We start from the raw sequence: 12,805 nt of genomic DNA, 5'->3' as shown, positions 1-12,805 counted from the left end.
AGAGATGACCTCTAGGAAAGTGCCTTTTATTAACACTAACATCACTTTATTGGGTTGGACAAGGTCCAACAAGGTCCAAATTTGACTTCCGCTTTTATCCCAACCCCTCTGAAAGACACACATACATTCATAGACAGATTGTTTTCGGAGAGGACCCCYGGAGCTGTTGTTGTGGGGTTTAAGTGCCTTGCCCAGGGGCACAACGGTAGGTAATGGCATCTAGGACTTGATACTAGCAACCCTTCGATTGCCAGCTCACTTCCCACCTGATCTTTCTCGTCAGACCTGGGATTCGACCTGGCAACCCTCTGGTTGCTGGCTCGCCTCTCTAACCTGCTGACCCACAGAGGATATACAGGTTCCTCAGAGAGAAATACAGTACATCAGAGAGAGCTGGTTCACTGTTGTGGAAAGTGGAAAGGAAACAAAGGAAATGTTTTGTGAAAAAAAGCTCAAACAATACTTTAACATCACTAGGTTTAATCTTGCTAAWATGTAGCCAACCAATAGTAAAAGAGCACATCTTGTATGGACTCATCGTTATTATGCATTAGAATAGAAACAGGCTAAAAACAGCATTTAGCGCCTAAATTCTGAAGGGGGGGGGATTCCAATTGTGTGAATACTGTATCTATGTGGAAACAGATACTCAAGTACTGACTTCATCTTCCCTGACCTCCTGCATGTGTCCCGAGACTGAAACAAATCGGTGGTGGGCCGTAGGACACTAGGCGGCTCCCCGCGTGAACCCTAGCGGCTCCCGCTGAACCTAGCGGCTTCCCCGCTGAACCTAGCGGCTCCCCGCTGAACCTAGCGGCTCCCGCTGAACCTAGCTGCTCCCGCTGAACCTAGCTGCTCCCGCTGAACCTAGTTGCTCCCGCTGAACCTAGCTGCTCCCGCTGAACCTATTCCCTGCAGATCCTGGTAATTTTTAACCGTCACTGATCTGCAGGGAATAGAATACAGCAGCCAGAGTTGGACAGTATTAGTGCCACTCATCACTTGTAGTTTAATAGGCACAGAGGGAGAGGCCCTTCTGGGTTCCTACGTTTCGTTTTTTGTTCTGCAAAAATGTTAAAAACACTTAGGCCTAAAGCCTGCATGTATAATGCATGATAATGCAATTATATAACAAGTTAGAAAGCATTATACATGCAGGCTTTAAGTATCAACAAGATGTTTAACTTTGTGGCCTCTTCACTGGAAAGAAAAGACATCGGAAAGGGAACTTGAACAGCAAGACAGAGAAAGATCATTGTAACAGCAGTAGGGTTGTTAGCCCCACCACCACTCTAGAGGCTGGGTTGGAAAGCTGAGTGACTGGCACTCGCGGATGCTTTTCAAAGCCTATGTCAGATACTCCAATTAGTGTAATTAGCTCCAATGAGTGTAATTTGCCCAATATTAGGAGTTAAGAAATAAAGTTGACAGCATTAGAAATAAGATATTCTCCTCTTTTCAACTGTAGGTACGTCATTTCTATATACAGTACCAGTCAAAAGTTTGGACACACCTACTCATTCAAGGGTTTTTCTTTATTTTCTACATTGTAGAATAATAMTGAAGACACCAAAATGATGAAATAACATGTGGAACCATGTAGTAACCAAAAGTGTTAAACAAATCCAAATATATTTTATATTTGAGATTCTTCAAAGTAGCCACCCTTTGCCTTGATGACAGCTTTGCACACTTGGCATTCTCTCAACCAGCTTCACCTGGAATGCTTTTCCAACAGTCTTGAAGGAGTTCCCACATATGCTGAGCACTTGTGGCTGCTTTTCCTTCGCTCTGTGGTCCAACTCATCCCAAACCATCTCAATTGGGTTGAGGCCGGGTGATTGTGGAGGCCAGGTCATCTGATGCAGCAATCCATCACTCTCCTTGGTCAAATAGCCATTACACAGCCTATATGCGTGTTGGGTCATTGTCCTGTTGAAAAACAAATGATAGTCCCACTAAGCGCAAACCAGATGGGATGGCGTAWCGCTGCAGAATGCTGTGGTAGCCATGCTGGTTAAGTGTGCCTTGAATTCTACATAAATCACTAACAAGGTCACTAGCAAAGCACCCCCACACCATCACGCCTCCTCCTCCATGCTTCACGGTGCGAACCACACATGCAGAGATCATCCGTTCACCTACTCTGCGTCTCACAAAGAGGCGGTTGGAACCAAAAAGCAAAAATTTGGACTAATCAGACCAAATGACAGATTTCMAATGTCTTTTGCTCGTGTTTCTTGGCCCAAGCAAGTCTCTTCTTATTATTGGTGTCCTTTAGTAGTGATTTCTTTGCAGCAATACAACCATGAAGGCCTGACTCCTCTGAACAGTTGATGTTGAGATGTGTCTGTTACTTGAACTCTGAAGCGTTTAAATGGGCCGCAATTTCTGGGGCTGGTAACTTTGATGAACTTATCCTCTGCAGCAGAGATAACTCTGGGTCTTCCTTTCCTGTTGCGGTCCTCATGAGAGCCAGTTTCATGATATCGCTTGATGGTTTTTTGCAACTGCACTTAAATAAACATTTTTTTGAAATGTTCCAGATTGACTGATGTTCATGTCTTAAAGTAATGATGGACTGTTGTTTCTCTTTGCTTATTTGAGCTGTTCTTGCCATAATATGGACTTGGTCTTTTATCAAATAGGGCTATCTTCTGTATACCACCCCTACCTTGTCACAACACAACTGACTAGCTCAAACGCATTAAGGTGGAAAAAATGTCCACAAATTAACTTTTAACAAGGCACACCTGTTAATTGAAATGGATTKCAGGTGAATATCTCATGAAGCTGGTTGGGAGAATGCCAAGAGTGTGCAAAGCTGTCATTAAGGCAAAGGGATGCTACTTTGAAGAATCTCAAATAATCAACACTTTTTTGGTTACTACAGGATTCCATATGTGTTATTTCATAGTTTTGATGTCTTCACTATTATTCTACAATGTGGAAAATAGTAAAAATAAAGAAAAACCCTGGAATGAGTAGGTGACCAAACTTTTGACTGGTACTGTATTTGGACACACCTACTCCCTGTTGCACTTCCAAAGCCCTAAGTGCATGAGGGAGTTGTGTGTATGTCTATTGCTTAAAGTAAGGTGGATGAGAGAGATGAGACTCACTCAAAGTAACAGAAGGTGGGGTAGCCCTTGACATTGTACTCCTGCTTGAGGCCATCAAACTCGGCTGGGTGCACGTTCATCCCAGCCAGCACCTAGAGACCAGACACAGGGAGCACGCACGGACACATAGAATGTATTAAGAATCATCACATCACAGCAGGTTAGTTCATTAGAGAAGCACCAAAAAAAGCTCCACTAAATTAAGATGAATGACTCAAGGGGGGACCATGTAAACAGAACGAGACATGAAAACAGGATGTGTGACAAAGGGGACAATGAAATATGTATTGTAATTTGTTCTATCTTGGTTGACTTTTCAAAACTCAAAGCATCTGTCAAATCCATTTCAATCTGTGAGGTTCCCTGCCTTCATAATGTCAATGTTTCAGGACTTGTGTCAACACAATTTGGGKTTTCTTATTCTTTTTGAAGACTTAAATAAACTTTGAGAAAAATGTCCTCTTCCTTCACCTGTGACGATATGGTGAAAAATGTGTTGGATGACCTGGCGGACTCTTGCTTATAGTCCCAAATCTATCACTTCCTTCTGCTATCACCTCCTCGCACACACCCWCACGCCATGCAGAGCCAAAACATAACACTCCAAAAGATGTGGGTGTGCATGAGAGGTAAACGCATTCATTATGCAAATCTCTAAACGAGAGGCTTATTTATTCACTCATCATCAGCCAGACTAGCTGAAATCAGACAAAGCATGTGTCCCAAATGACTTCATAATCCCTATATAGTGCACTACAAAAAAAGGTAATATAGGGAACAGGGTGGAGAGGGTGGCATTTGGGAGCCGAACAAAAACACCTTAATTTAGATCCCATTCCTTTCAATGCTGCTCCATATGAGGCAGACACACGAACAGAAAGATGCAGCTACAGTAGGTGTTTCTAAGCAGTAGCTAGGTGGATCTTCTCCCCTCAGAGTCTCTCTACTACGCCTCTTCTGTGCGTGTTCGTTATGAACACGCGGTCTTGGTTTTCAAAGGTGTTCCCTTGATGCTTTCTCCTGTGTGATATTGATCCTTGGTTGACTCTTTGATCTACTTTCTTGTTGTTGAGCTAGAGATGTTTTACTTTAGCTCCGGAACCAAACTACATCTAGCTTTCAAATTTGATCTGTAACCCYWAAAAAAYAYAAAAAAAAGAAAGTGCAATCTGTTGGTTGCTACATCCATTTTTATACTTTTAAAACAATTAGTTATTGAAGACAATACCTTATATGCCTCATGAGCTCAGTTTACCTGTCGAACCCCATCAGAACCCAACACATAAGCTTGTTTTAACTCCTCTGTTTGTAAACAATGTGAATGTAAACAAACACTGTATAGCCTCAAAACGATATTGTTGATATCATGGATGGTCAGTCCTTGTATCCATAGCTCTGGCTGRGAATTGGAGAGTMGTTACATTTCCTCTAGCCCAATRCCTCAGCTTTTTACCAAATCATTGGTGGGGTTGACCTTGGTTATTSTTRCAACTGCAGATTGCTGCTTTAAGACTTCAATTGTACTATTCTGTTTTCAGTGTATATGTGTTTGTGGTGGAGGGAGGGAGGAGGACTAAAAGGGAGAGCGAACAAGGGAGCAAACACAAACACTCTGCAGTCTAAACTGGCATATAACCCATACAGAGACTGGAGACTTCAACTGCAGAAAGTTGATCCCATAACTGTGGCTGTGGGGATTTAAAGTGGCAATATGTACCTGTTTCGGCGACCCGACCAAATTCACATAGATATGCGAGTAATAGATCTATCATTCTACTTGAAAGCAAGTCTAAGAAGCGGTAGATCTGTTCTATGTGTACCATTTCTATGCTTTCCGTTCTTACGTTTGGTTTTTTACGTCTTTTACATTCCGTTTTGTACACCATCTTCAAAATAACTGAAACAACAATATTTTTGGTTATGGAAAATATATTTCAGAGCAGTTTAGATTGATGATACAATGATTCTGATGAATGGATTTGAACTGAGAATGTTTTGGGACTAACTACTAGGCAACTAACCCAAAACCACACTCGGAGACAAAGCAGGAGACAGTGTGTTAGGATTTTAAGCAATGTCAATGTGAGAAGATTTGACTTACATATGTACCCTTGGTCTCTGTAGCTGCCTGTTGAAATACGGGCTGCATCCTCTTACAGACACCACACCCTGRAGGAGGAAGAACATGAGACATTACAGAAGCACACCGATGACTCGTCACTCAGTCGCTCTCAAGCAACATACTAAACAAGATGAGGTCCATTGTTTTATCAAGGGCCCAGTAGAATATGAATAGAACTTTGGAGAGCTTGATATARCTAGATTATACAACCAATAAACTACTGCAACATGAACAAACAGTTCAACGACCCAGTGCTTTTCCTTTACACAACTACAAATGACCAATCGTTAAGTATTACTCCTCTCAGGTGAAATGTTATAAATCTACGCATTTTAATGAAAAGGCTGGATATAAATTGTAAAAGTTTAATGTAAAAGAAAACCATCTAGAGCTTGTAAATTGGCTGGAGGAGCATGGTTGTACATTTCATCAATTATTTTATTCAATAAAAACCTGATTATCAAAATCAATGAGTCTGGCAGCAAGGGAAGAGGACAAATCTTAMAGGGCTTTAAGGGGCCTCCTTCCACCACATCACTTCCCTAAACTCTCTCTGCTTCCTGGAGGGAGGGATGCATCCCAAATATATTCCTTATATTGTGTACTACGTTTGACCAGGAMCCATAGGACTCTGGTCAAAGGTAGTGCACTATGCAGGGCATATGGTGCCATTTGGGATGCACACGTTTCATTTTCCATCTTCAAAGACTCTTCTGATGATGTGCTGTATATTCTATGCCAGTAATTAAAGATTATCTACCAATAGAAGCTATTTGCTCTTATCCCGACTTCTCTAAATATCTTCGGTAGGAGTTCTTACCAAGAGGTAAAAGACGTATATTAGGAGTCCGTGATTGTGTGTGTGACTCACATGGGGCATAGAACATCATGAGGATTGGCCTCTCCTCCCTCTTCAGAAGCTTCCTGAAGTCCTGAAAGAGAAAGGAGAAGAGCTGTGAGGAAAAAGGGACCTACTGTAGAATGCAGTGAGMGAACTCGGTAGATCGTTGCACAATAGCTCTGCCTGAAAAGTGTACAAGCCGTCAAAACCTTGGATTCTCTACCCTACTCCTGAAGGTGTGCACTTGTACACTCCCCCTCATGGATTTAAAAGGAATGGACGCGAGGAGAATATGCAATTAAGATTCTCCCAAGGGCTGCATTCTGATTCTCTATCCTTCTCCAGATGTTTACACTTGTTCACTCCCCCTAATGCATTTTAGAGGTCCATCCCCACTGACCTTCTCCTCCAATGGGGTTTGAGGAGGCGAGGAGAGAGGAGTATGCAATTGACATTCTCCCCGATTCTTCCTCTCCTTGATTCCTCTTCCAAGGTCACTGACCTCTGACCTCTTTGAAAGGGATCCTTTACGCCTCCCAAAGGAGAGTTGTTAAGGCTGACTAATCAACAGATATACTAGGAGCAGGGGGTGGACAACACTGATGCACACTGTCCATCTCTCTTTGGCTCTTCATATGTATCACTTAAAGCAAAGCACCAATCAAAAAGGATCTTTTGGTATTTATTTCATTAGTGCACTGTTGATATAACGATGGAAAACGCATCATGCTGTGGCACTTCCTGTATTTTTAAAGTTCTAGATCTTGAAAACGTGATTTCTGACAAGCAAAACATGTTGGGACTGTATCAACAGTGAACTAAGGGGGAACAAATCAACAGAAAGGTTGAGTGGTACCTAAGTGACCAGTCGTTATGAGAGTAACTTCCAGACAACAGTTGCTGTCAAACATGCTCATCATCAGAAGACATTTTTTGAACATGCCTTTTGATGGACAGAGAGAGATCAATCTGCACTCAGAGGGTGGGCTCTCCTCTTATCCCAATGCTTTATTCATCCTCACTTCCTGAAAGTCTCATTCAGCAGAAGCTGTTGACACATCTACACCACTCAACAACCCCCCAGGCATGATACGCCACCCAAAAATATAGGATAAAACAGAATGTTAGTTCATCAAAACACTGTTCAAAGGTGTGTGTGCCATTTGTGTACAGAGCTGGGTTCTGACAGCGTGTCGGCCTCGCTGTTGGAAAGCTGTCTGAGAGTGCTGACTGCAGTCAGACCAACTCTCCCTTAATAGACCGTGTTGGAACTCAACTGACGTGAACTTCAGACCGTTTCAGCTTTCTGATGATCACCTGGTCAGTCTATTGCTATGCGTTGTCAGCTTGGAATGTATCAAGGTGAGCATATTTAGTTTCAGGGAGGCTGGAGGGTAGAGCGGCGAGACGACCTCTCCACTCTAACCTTTGATGGGAAGTTTGGGCATTTGTCAGCGGGTTATGAACGGTTGTTGTAAACTGAAAGGAAGTCAACACTGTGGCAGGAAACGCACATTCCCATGCAGAAGCACCTTGCTGTAACACAACATGTTATTTCTGTACTTACTTTCTCAGTTTCTACATGAACAATATCTTTAGCTTCCGGGTTCTCCTCCCAAAGAGGGGCTCCTGTGGGGTCTTTTAAAAACGCCACCATGGACTGGAGGGCAGGAGAGAAGGAGAGACAGACAGAGGGAGTCGAAACAATCATTATCATTCTGTCACAACAAAAAGTGATGTTCACCCTCTAGATTCTAGACATAGTGCTAAACACAAAGATAATTCCACATCATTTAAAAATATACATTTCCCACAGTTGTCATACAAAACCGAAGAGAAGGTTCTAGTCTAACAGATGGCAGATGGTATAAATGTCCATCTCACTGTTCTCCCATCCATCCATCGCAAAGTAACCATGTAAGCAATTTCCACACGTTAACTGTTCATAATGACTTTGATGAGCCTTCCAGACAGACATGAATAGCCATTTAAATACAGCAGCCGATAGGGTTGAATGTTTCCCGTCCTAACTAAAACACAGCTCCCTTTCTGTTCTGCTCAGACATACACTAACTTTATAATTACATGTTTTTCTCCATTTCAACAAATGAAATTGATCCCTTGACTTTAAGGTATTCATATAAGTCACATTCTCAGTGAGGTTATTACACCTGTCTTACCTTATTACCAACTAGACTACTATGTACTGATGTGTTCACAGCCTCGTCCCCTGCCAATGGGCTGGACCAGCCAGGACCAGCCAGGCCAGAGAGACAGCAGATCTACTCCATTACGCCAGCCACTGTCATGCCAGCGCTCTGACTATAAAGCACTCATAAACCCATTGGATTATCAAGTCTTGACTAACCACAAGTCTGTCCAATCGGCATCATCGTGCAGGAAGAGAACCATGGTGATATACAGAAACAGAGGCAATAAGAGAATGAAATCCCATTAATTTAACCAGGAAACAAAGATGTCCCGGAAATAATGACTGTTGATTGAGACCTTGGGGGACTGTGGGACAATGAGTGAGTCAGTAAAGACCTTGTATGTAGCAGGTCTGTTGTACTCTGTATGGAACGTCCCATCTCTGCAAGACACAAGAACATGATTCAGTTAATAAAGAGTAGTAGTAGGGCACTTCTGGTTTAGCATGGCCTTGACTGACTTCCTGGAGAAGATTCCTACATGTCATTCTTTCTGACGGCGGCACCTCTTCTAAGCGACATACAGTAAAACAATGAGGTACATGTTACAGTTGAGATACTCACTTATAATGCAGGAGATCTGCGCCACCACTTTTAGAGCTGGGATCCACTTTCACTTTCTTACACAGTTTACGACCCTCTGAATCACTGACAGAGAGAGAGAGAGAGAGACAATGGCTACACAAAGATAAGAAAACATCAATTTTTTTAACGAATCCAATCTGAATGTGGTTGGATTTATAGCCACTGATTAGTGGAGACACACAGCTGTTCCAGCGGTGACGGGAGTCTTCAACGTACTGGGTTTTCCAACAACTGAAGAGGTTCCATCTTTAGAGGAACACACACACACCCCCCAAACCTACATATTCACCACCCACACAAAGCACAGCTCTCTCTTGACGATAATAACTCCCTTCTCTCCAGTGGATAATGAGCATGGGATTGTATTACATAAGGACAGAGACACAGAGAGAGAGAGAGAGAGAGAGAGACACAGAGAGAGAGACACCAGAGAGAGAGACACAGAGAGAGAGACACAGAGAGAGAGACACAGAGAGAGAGACCACAGAGAGAGAGACACAGAGAGAGAGACACAGAGAGAGGAAGAGCACAGAGAGAGGACACAGAGAGAGAGCACGAGAGAAGAGAGACAAGAGAGAGAGACAGAGAGAGAGAAGAGAGAGAGAGAGACAGACAGCGAGCAGAGAGAGAGAGACAGACAGACAGAGAGAGAGAGAGAGAGACAGACAGACAGGACAGAGAGAGAGAGAGACAGAGAGACACAGAGAGACACAGAGACAGAGAGAGAGAGAGAGACAGACAAGACAGAGAGAGAGAGAGACAGACAGAGAGACACAGAGAGACAGCAGAGAACAAGAGAGAGGACAGAGAGGAGACAGACAGAGAGAGAGACAGACAGAGAGACAGACAGAGAGAGAGAGAGACAGAGCAGAGAGCGAGAGAGAGACAGAGACACGAGAGACAGAACAGAGACAGAGAGAGAGACAGAGACAGAGACAGACAGAGCCAGACAGAGAGAGAGAGAGACAGACAGAGAGACAGAGAGACAGACAGAGAGAGAGAGAGACAGAGGAACAGAAGACACAGAGAGAGACACAGGAGACAGACAGGAGAGAGACAGAAGAACAAGAGAGAGCAAGAGAAGAGACACAGAGAGCGACAGAGCAGAGAGAGAGAGAGAGACAGAGACACAGAGAGACACAGAGAGAGACACAGAGACAGAGACAGGAGACAGAGCACACAAGAGAGACACAGAGAGGACACAGAGAGCAGAGACAGAGACAGAGACACAGAGAGACACAGAAGAGACACGAGAGACACAGAGAGACACAGAGACAGAGACACAGAGAGAACACAGAGACACGAGACAGAGACCAGAGAGAGCACAGAGAGACACAGAGAGACACAGAGAGACAGCAGAGACAGAGACACAGAGAGAACAGAGAGACACAGAGACAAGAGACAGAGACAGAGACCAGAGAAGACACAGAGACAGAGACACAGAGACAGACACAGAGAGAGACAGAGACACAGAGAGAGACACAGAGAGAGACAGCGACCGAGAGGACACAGAGAGAGCAGAGACACAGAGACACAGAGAGAGACAGAGACACAGAGACACAGAGAGAGACAGAGAACACAGAGACACAGAGAGAACAGAGACACAGAGACAGGAGAGACAGAGACACAGAGACACAGAGAGAGACAGAGACACAGAGACACAGAAGAGACAGAGACACACAGAGACACAGAGAGAGACAGAGACAGAGACACAGAGAGAGAGCAGAGACAGAGACACAGAGAGAGACAGAGACAGAGACACAGAGACACAGAGAGACGACAGAGACACAGAGAGAGACAGAGACAGAGACACAGAGAGAGACAGAGAACAGAGACACAGAGAGAGACAGAGACAGAGACACAGAGAGACGAGACAGACACAGAGACAGACGACACAGAGACACAGGACAGAGACAGAGACAGAGACAGAGAAGAGCAGAGAGGACACAGAGAGAGACACAGAGAGAGCAGCAGAGAAGGACACAGAGAGAGACACAGCGAGAGCGAGAGCGGAAAGAGAGAGAGAGAGAGAGAGAGAGAGAGAGAGAGAGAGAGAGAGAGAGAGAGCGAGAGAGCGAGAGAGAGAGAGAGAGAGAGAGAGAGAGAGAGAGAGAGACACAGAGAGAGAAGAGAGAGAGAGAGAGAGAGAGACAAGAGAGAGAGAGAGAGAGGAGAGAGAGAGAGAGAGAGAGAGAGAGAGAGAGAGAGGAGAGCTAAGCCCTATGCTAAAGGAAATTCAAAGAGATGGAATTAAATTACAGCTCTGAATGCACAGGCCCCCCATCAGAAAAATATCCAGCGCACTGTCCTTTAATATAAAAAGAGAGGCTGTCAGTAGTGCTATATACACACTACCCTACGTTTTTATTAAAATAGTGAGGCTATAACTTTTCATTTGGCTCTATACTTCTGCATTTGGGATTTGAGATCCAATGTTTCATATGAGAATACAGTACAGAATGTCACCGGGAGAACTTTTAACTTCAACAAGAGAGTAACCAGAGACAGGAGTTAAATCTATGAAGTTATCCACAGATGTGGGAAGGGCCTCTGTCATATTTCCCAGCATGCTCTGCTGCAGGTTGATCTTTTTAATTTTGTTTTCACATGTAAATTGATTGGTTTTGATCTTCTGCTACACTAGGATAAGAAAACATACAGATTAGATTAGTATAGAAATTTGTATGTGGTTGGATATATAGCAACTGTTAGTGAGATAGTTGTTCCAGTTTACATGGTGTAGGTAGTCTTCATGTGCTGGATTTCCTCCCCTACTCTGTCAGGCATTCTAAATGCAAGTTTTTGAGAGACGTAAAAGCTCTGGTCATCTTCCATTTCATTGCTTCCAACAGAGATTGAATATCACACTGCAAACCACCATAATGTGACACATTAAGAAATATTCAAATAAGCTTTACACCTTTATAACTCAAAGGAAGTAAACTGAAAGGTAAGTGTACTCTGCTGTAGTTGATTGTTAATTCAAAACACAGAAGTGTAAAACGGCGTGGGACTTGATTAAAAAACGACACTGAACAGAGTCATCTGGCAAACCCAGTTGGAAGAGGGAACACAGGGGGTGTTTGAGGATGTGAGAAGAGAGAACACGGGGGGTGTTTGGAGGATGTGAGAAGAGGGAACACGGGGGGTGTTTTGGAGGATGTGAGAAGAGAGAACACGGGGGCTGTTTTGGAGGATGTGAGAAGAGGGTAACAGGGGTGTTTGAGGATTGTGAGAAGAGGTAACACGGGGGCTGTTTGGAGGATGTGAGAAGAGGGAACACGGGGGTGTTTGGAGGATGTGAAGAAGAGGGAACACGGGGGTGTTTGGAGATGTGAGAAGAGGGAACACGGGGGGTGTTTGGAGGATGTGAGAAGAGGGAAACACGGGGGTGTTTGGAGGATGTGAGAAGAGGGAACACAGGGGGTGTTTGGAGGATGTGAGAAGAGGGAACACAGGGGGTGTTTGGAGGATGTGAGAAGAGGGAACACAGGGGGTGTTTTGGAGGATGTGAGAAGAGGGACACAGGGGGTGTTTGGAGGATGTGAGAAGAGGGAACACAGGGGGTGTTTGGAGGATGTGAGAAGAGGGAACACAGGGGTGTTTTGGAGGATGTGAGAAGAGGGAACACAGGGGGTGTTTGGAGGATGTGAGAAGAGGGAACACAGGGGGTGTTTGGAGGATGTGAGAAGAGGGAACACAGGGGGTGTTTGGAGGATGTGAGAAGAGGGAACACAGGGGTGTTTTGGAGGATGTGAGAAGAGGGAACACAGGGGGTGTTTGGAGGATGTGAGAAGAGGGAACACACAGGGGGTGTTTGGAGGATGTGAGAAGAGGGAACACAAGGGGGTGTTTGGAGGATGTGAGAAGAGGGAACACATCAGGGGGGTGTTTGGAGGATGTTGAGAAGAGGGAACACAGGGGG

General features: G+C 44.2%; 1 protein-coding gene across 1 annotated transcript in view; it reads right to left on the bottom strand.

The window, feature by feature from the left end:
* The window catches only part of pdia5 (protein disulfide isomerase family A, member 5), a 58,974-nt gene that overhangs the window by 25,573 nt on the left and 20,596 nt on the right, over window positions 1-12,805 (bottom strand). The window contains exons 4-9 of the mRNA XM_023980982.2: window positions 8,860-8,943; window positions 8,633-8,678; window positions 7,653-7,745; window positions 6,116-6,176; window positions 5,224-5,291; window positions 3,123-3,214 (exon numbers count right to left, since the gene is read on the bottom strand). Coding sequence (XP_023836750.1) covers window positions 3,123-3,214; window positions 5,224-5,291; window positions 6,116-6,176; window positions 7,653-7,745; window positions 8,633-8,678; window positions 8,860-8,943 — 444 coding nt within the window. The remainder of the gene's footprint in view (window positions 1-3,122; window positions 3,215-5,223; window positions 5,292-6,115; window positions 6,177-7,652; window positions 7,746-8,632; window positions 8,679-8,859; window positions 8,944-12,805) is intronic.

Source organism: Salvelinus sp. IW2-2015, linkage group LG36, assembly GCF_002910315.2.
Source record: "Salvelinus sp. IW2-2015 linkage group LG36, ASM291031v2, whole genome shotgun sequence".
NCBI classification, from domain to species: Eukaryota; Metazoa; Chordata; class Actinopteri; order Salmoniformes; family Salmonidae; genus Salvelinus; species Salvelinus sp. IW2-2015.
The sequence above is the reverse complement of the archived record's forward strand: the minus strand, read 5'-3'. Positions and strand labels throughout refer to the sequence as shown.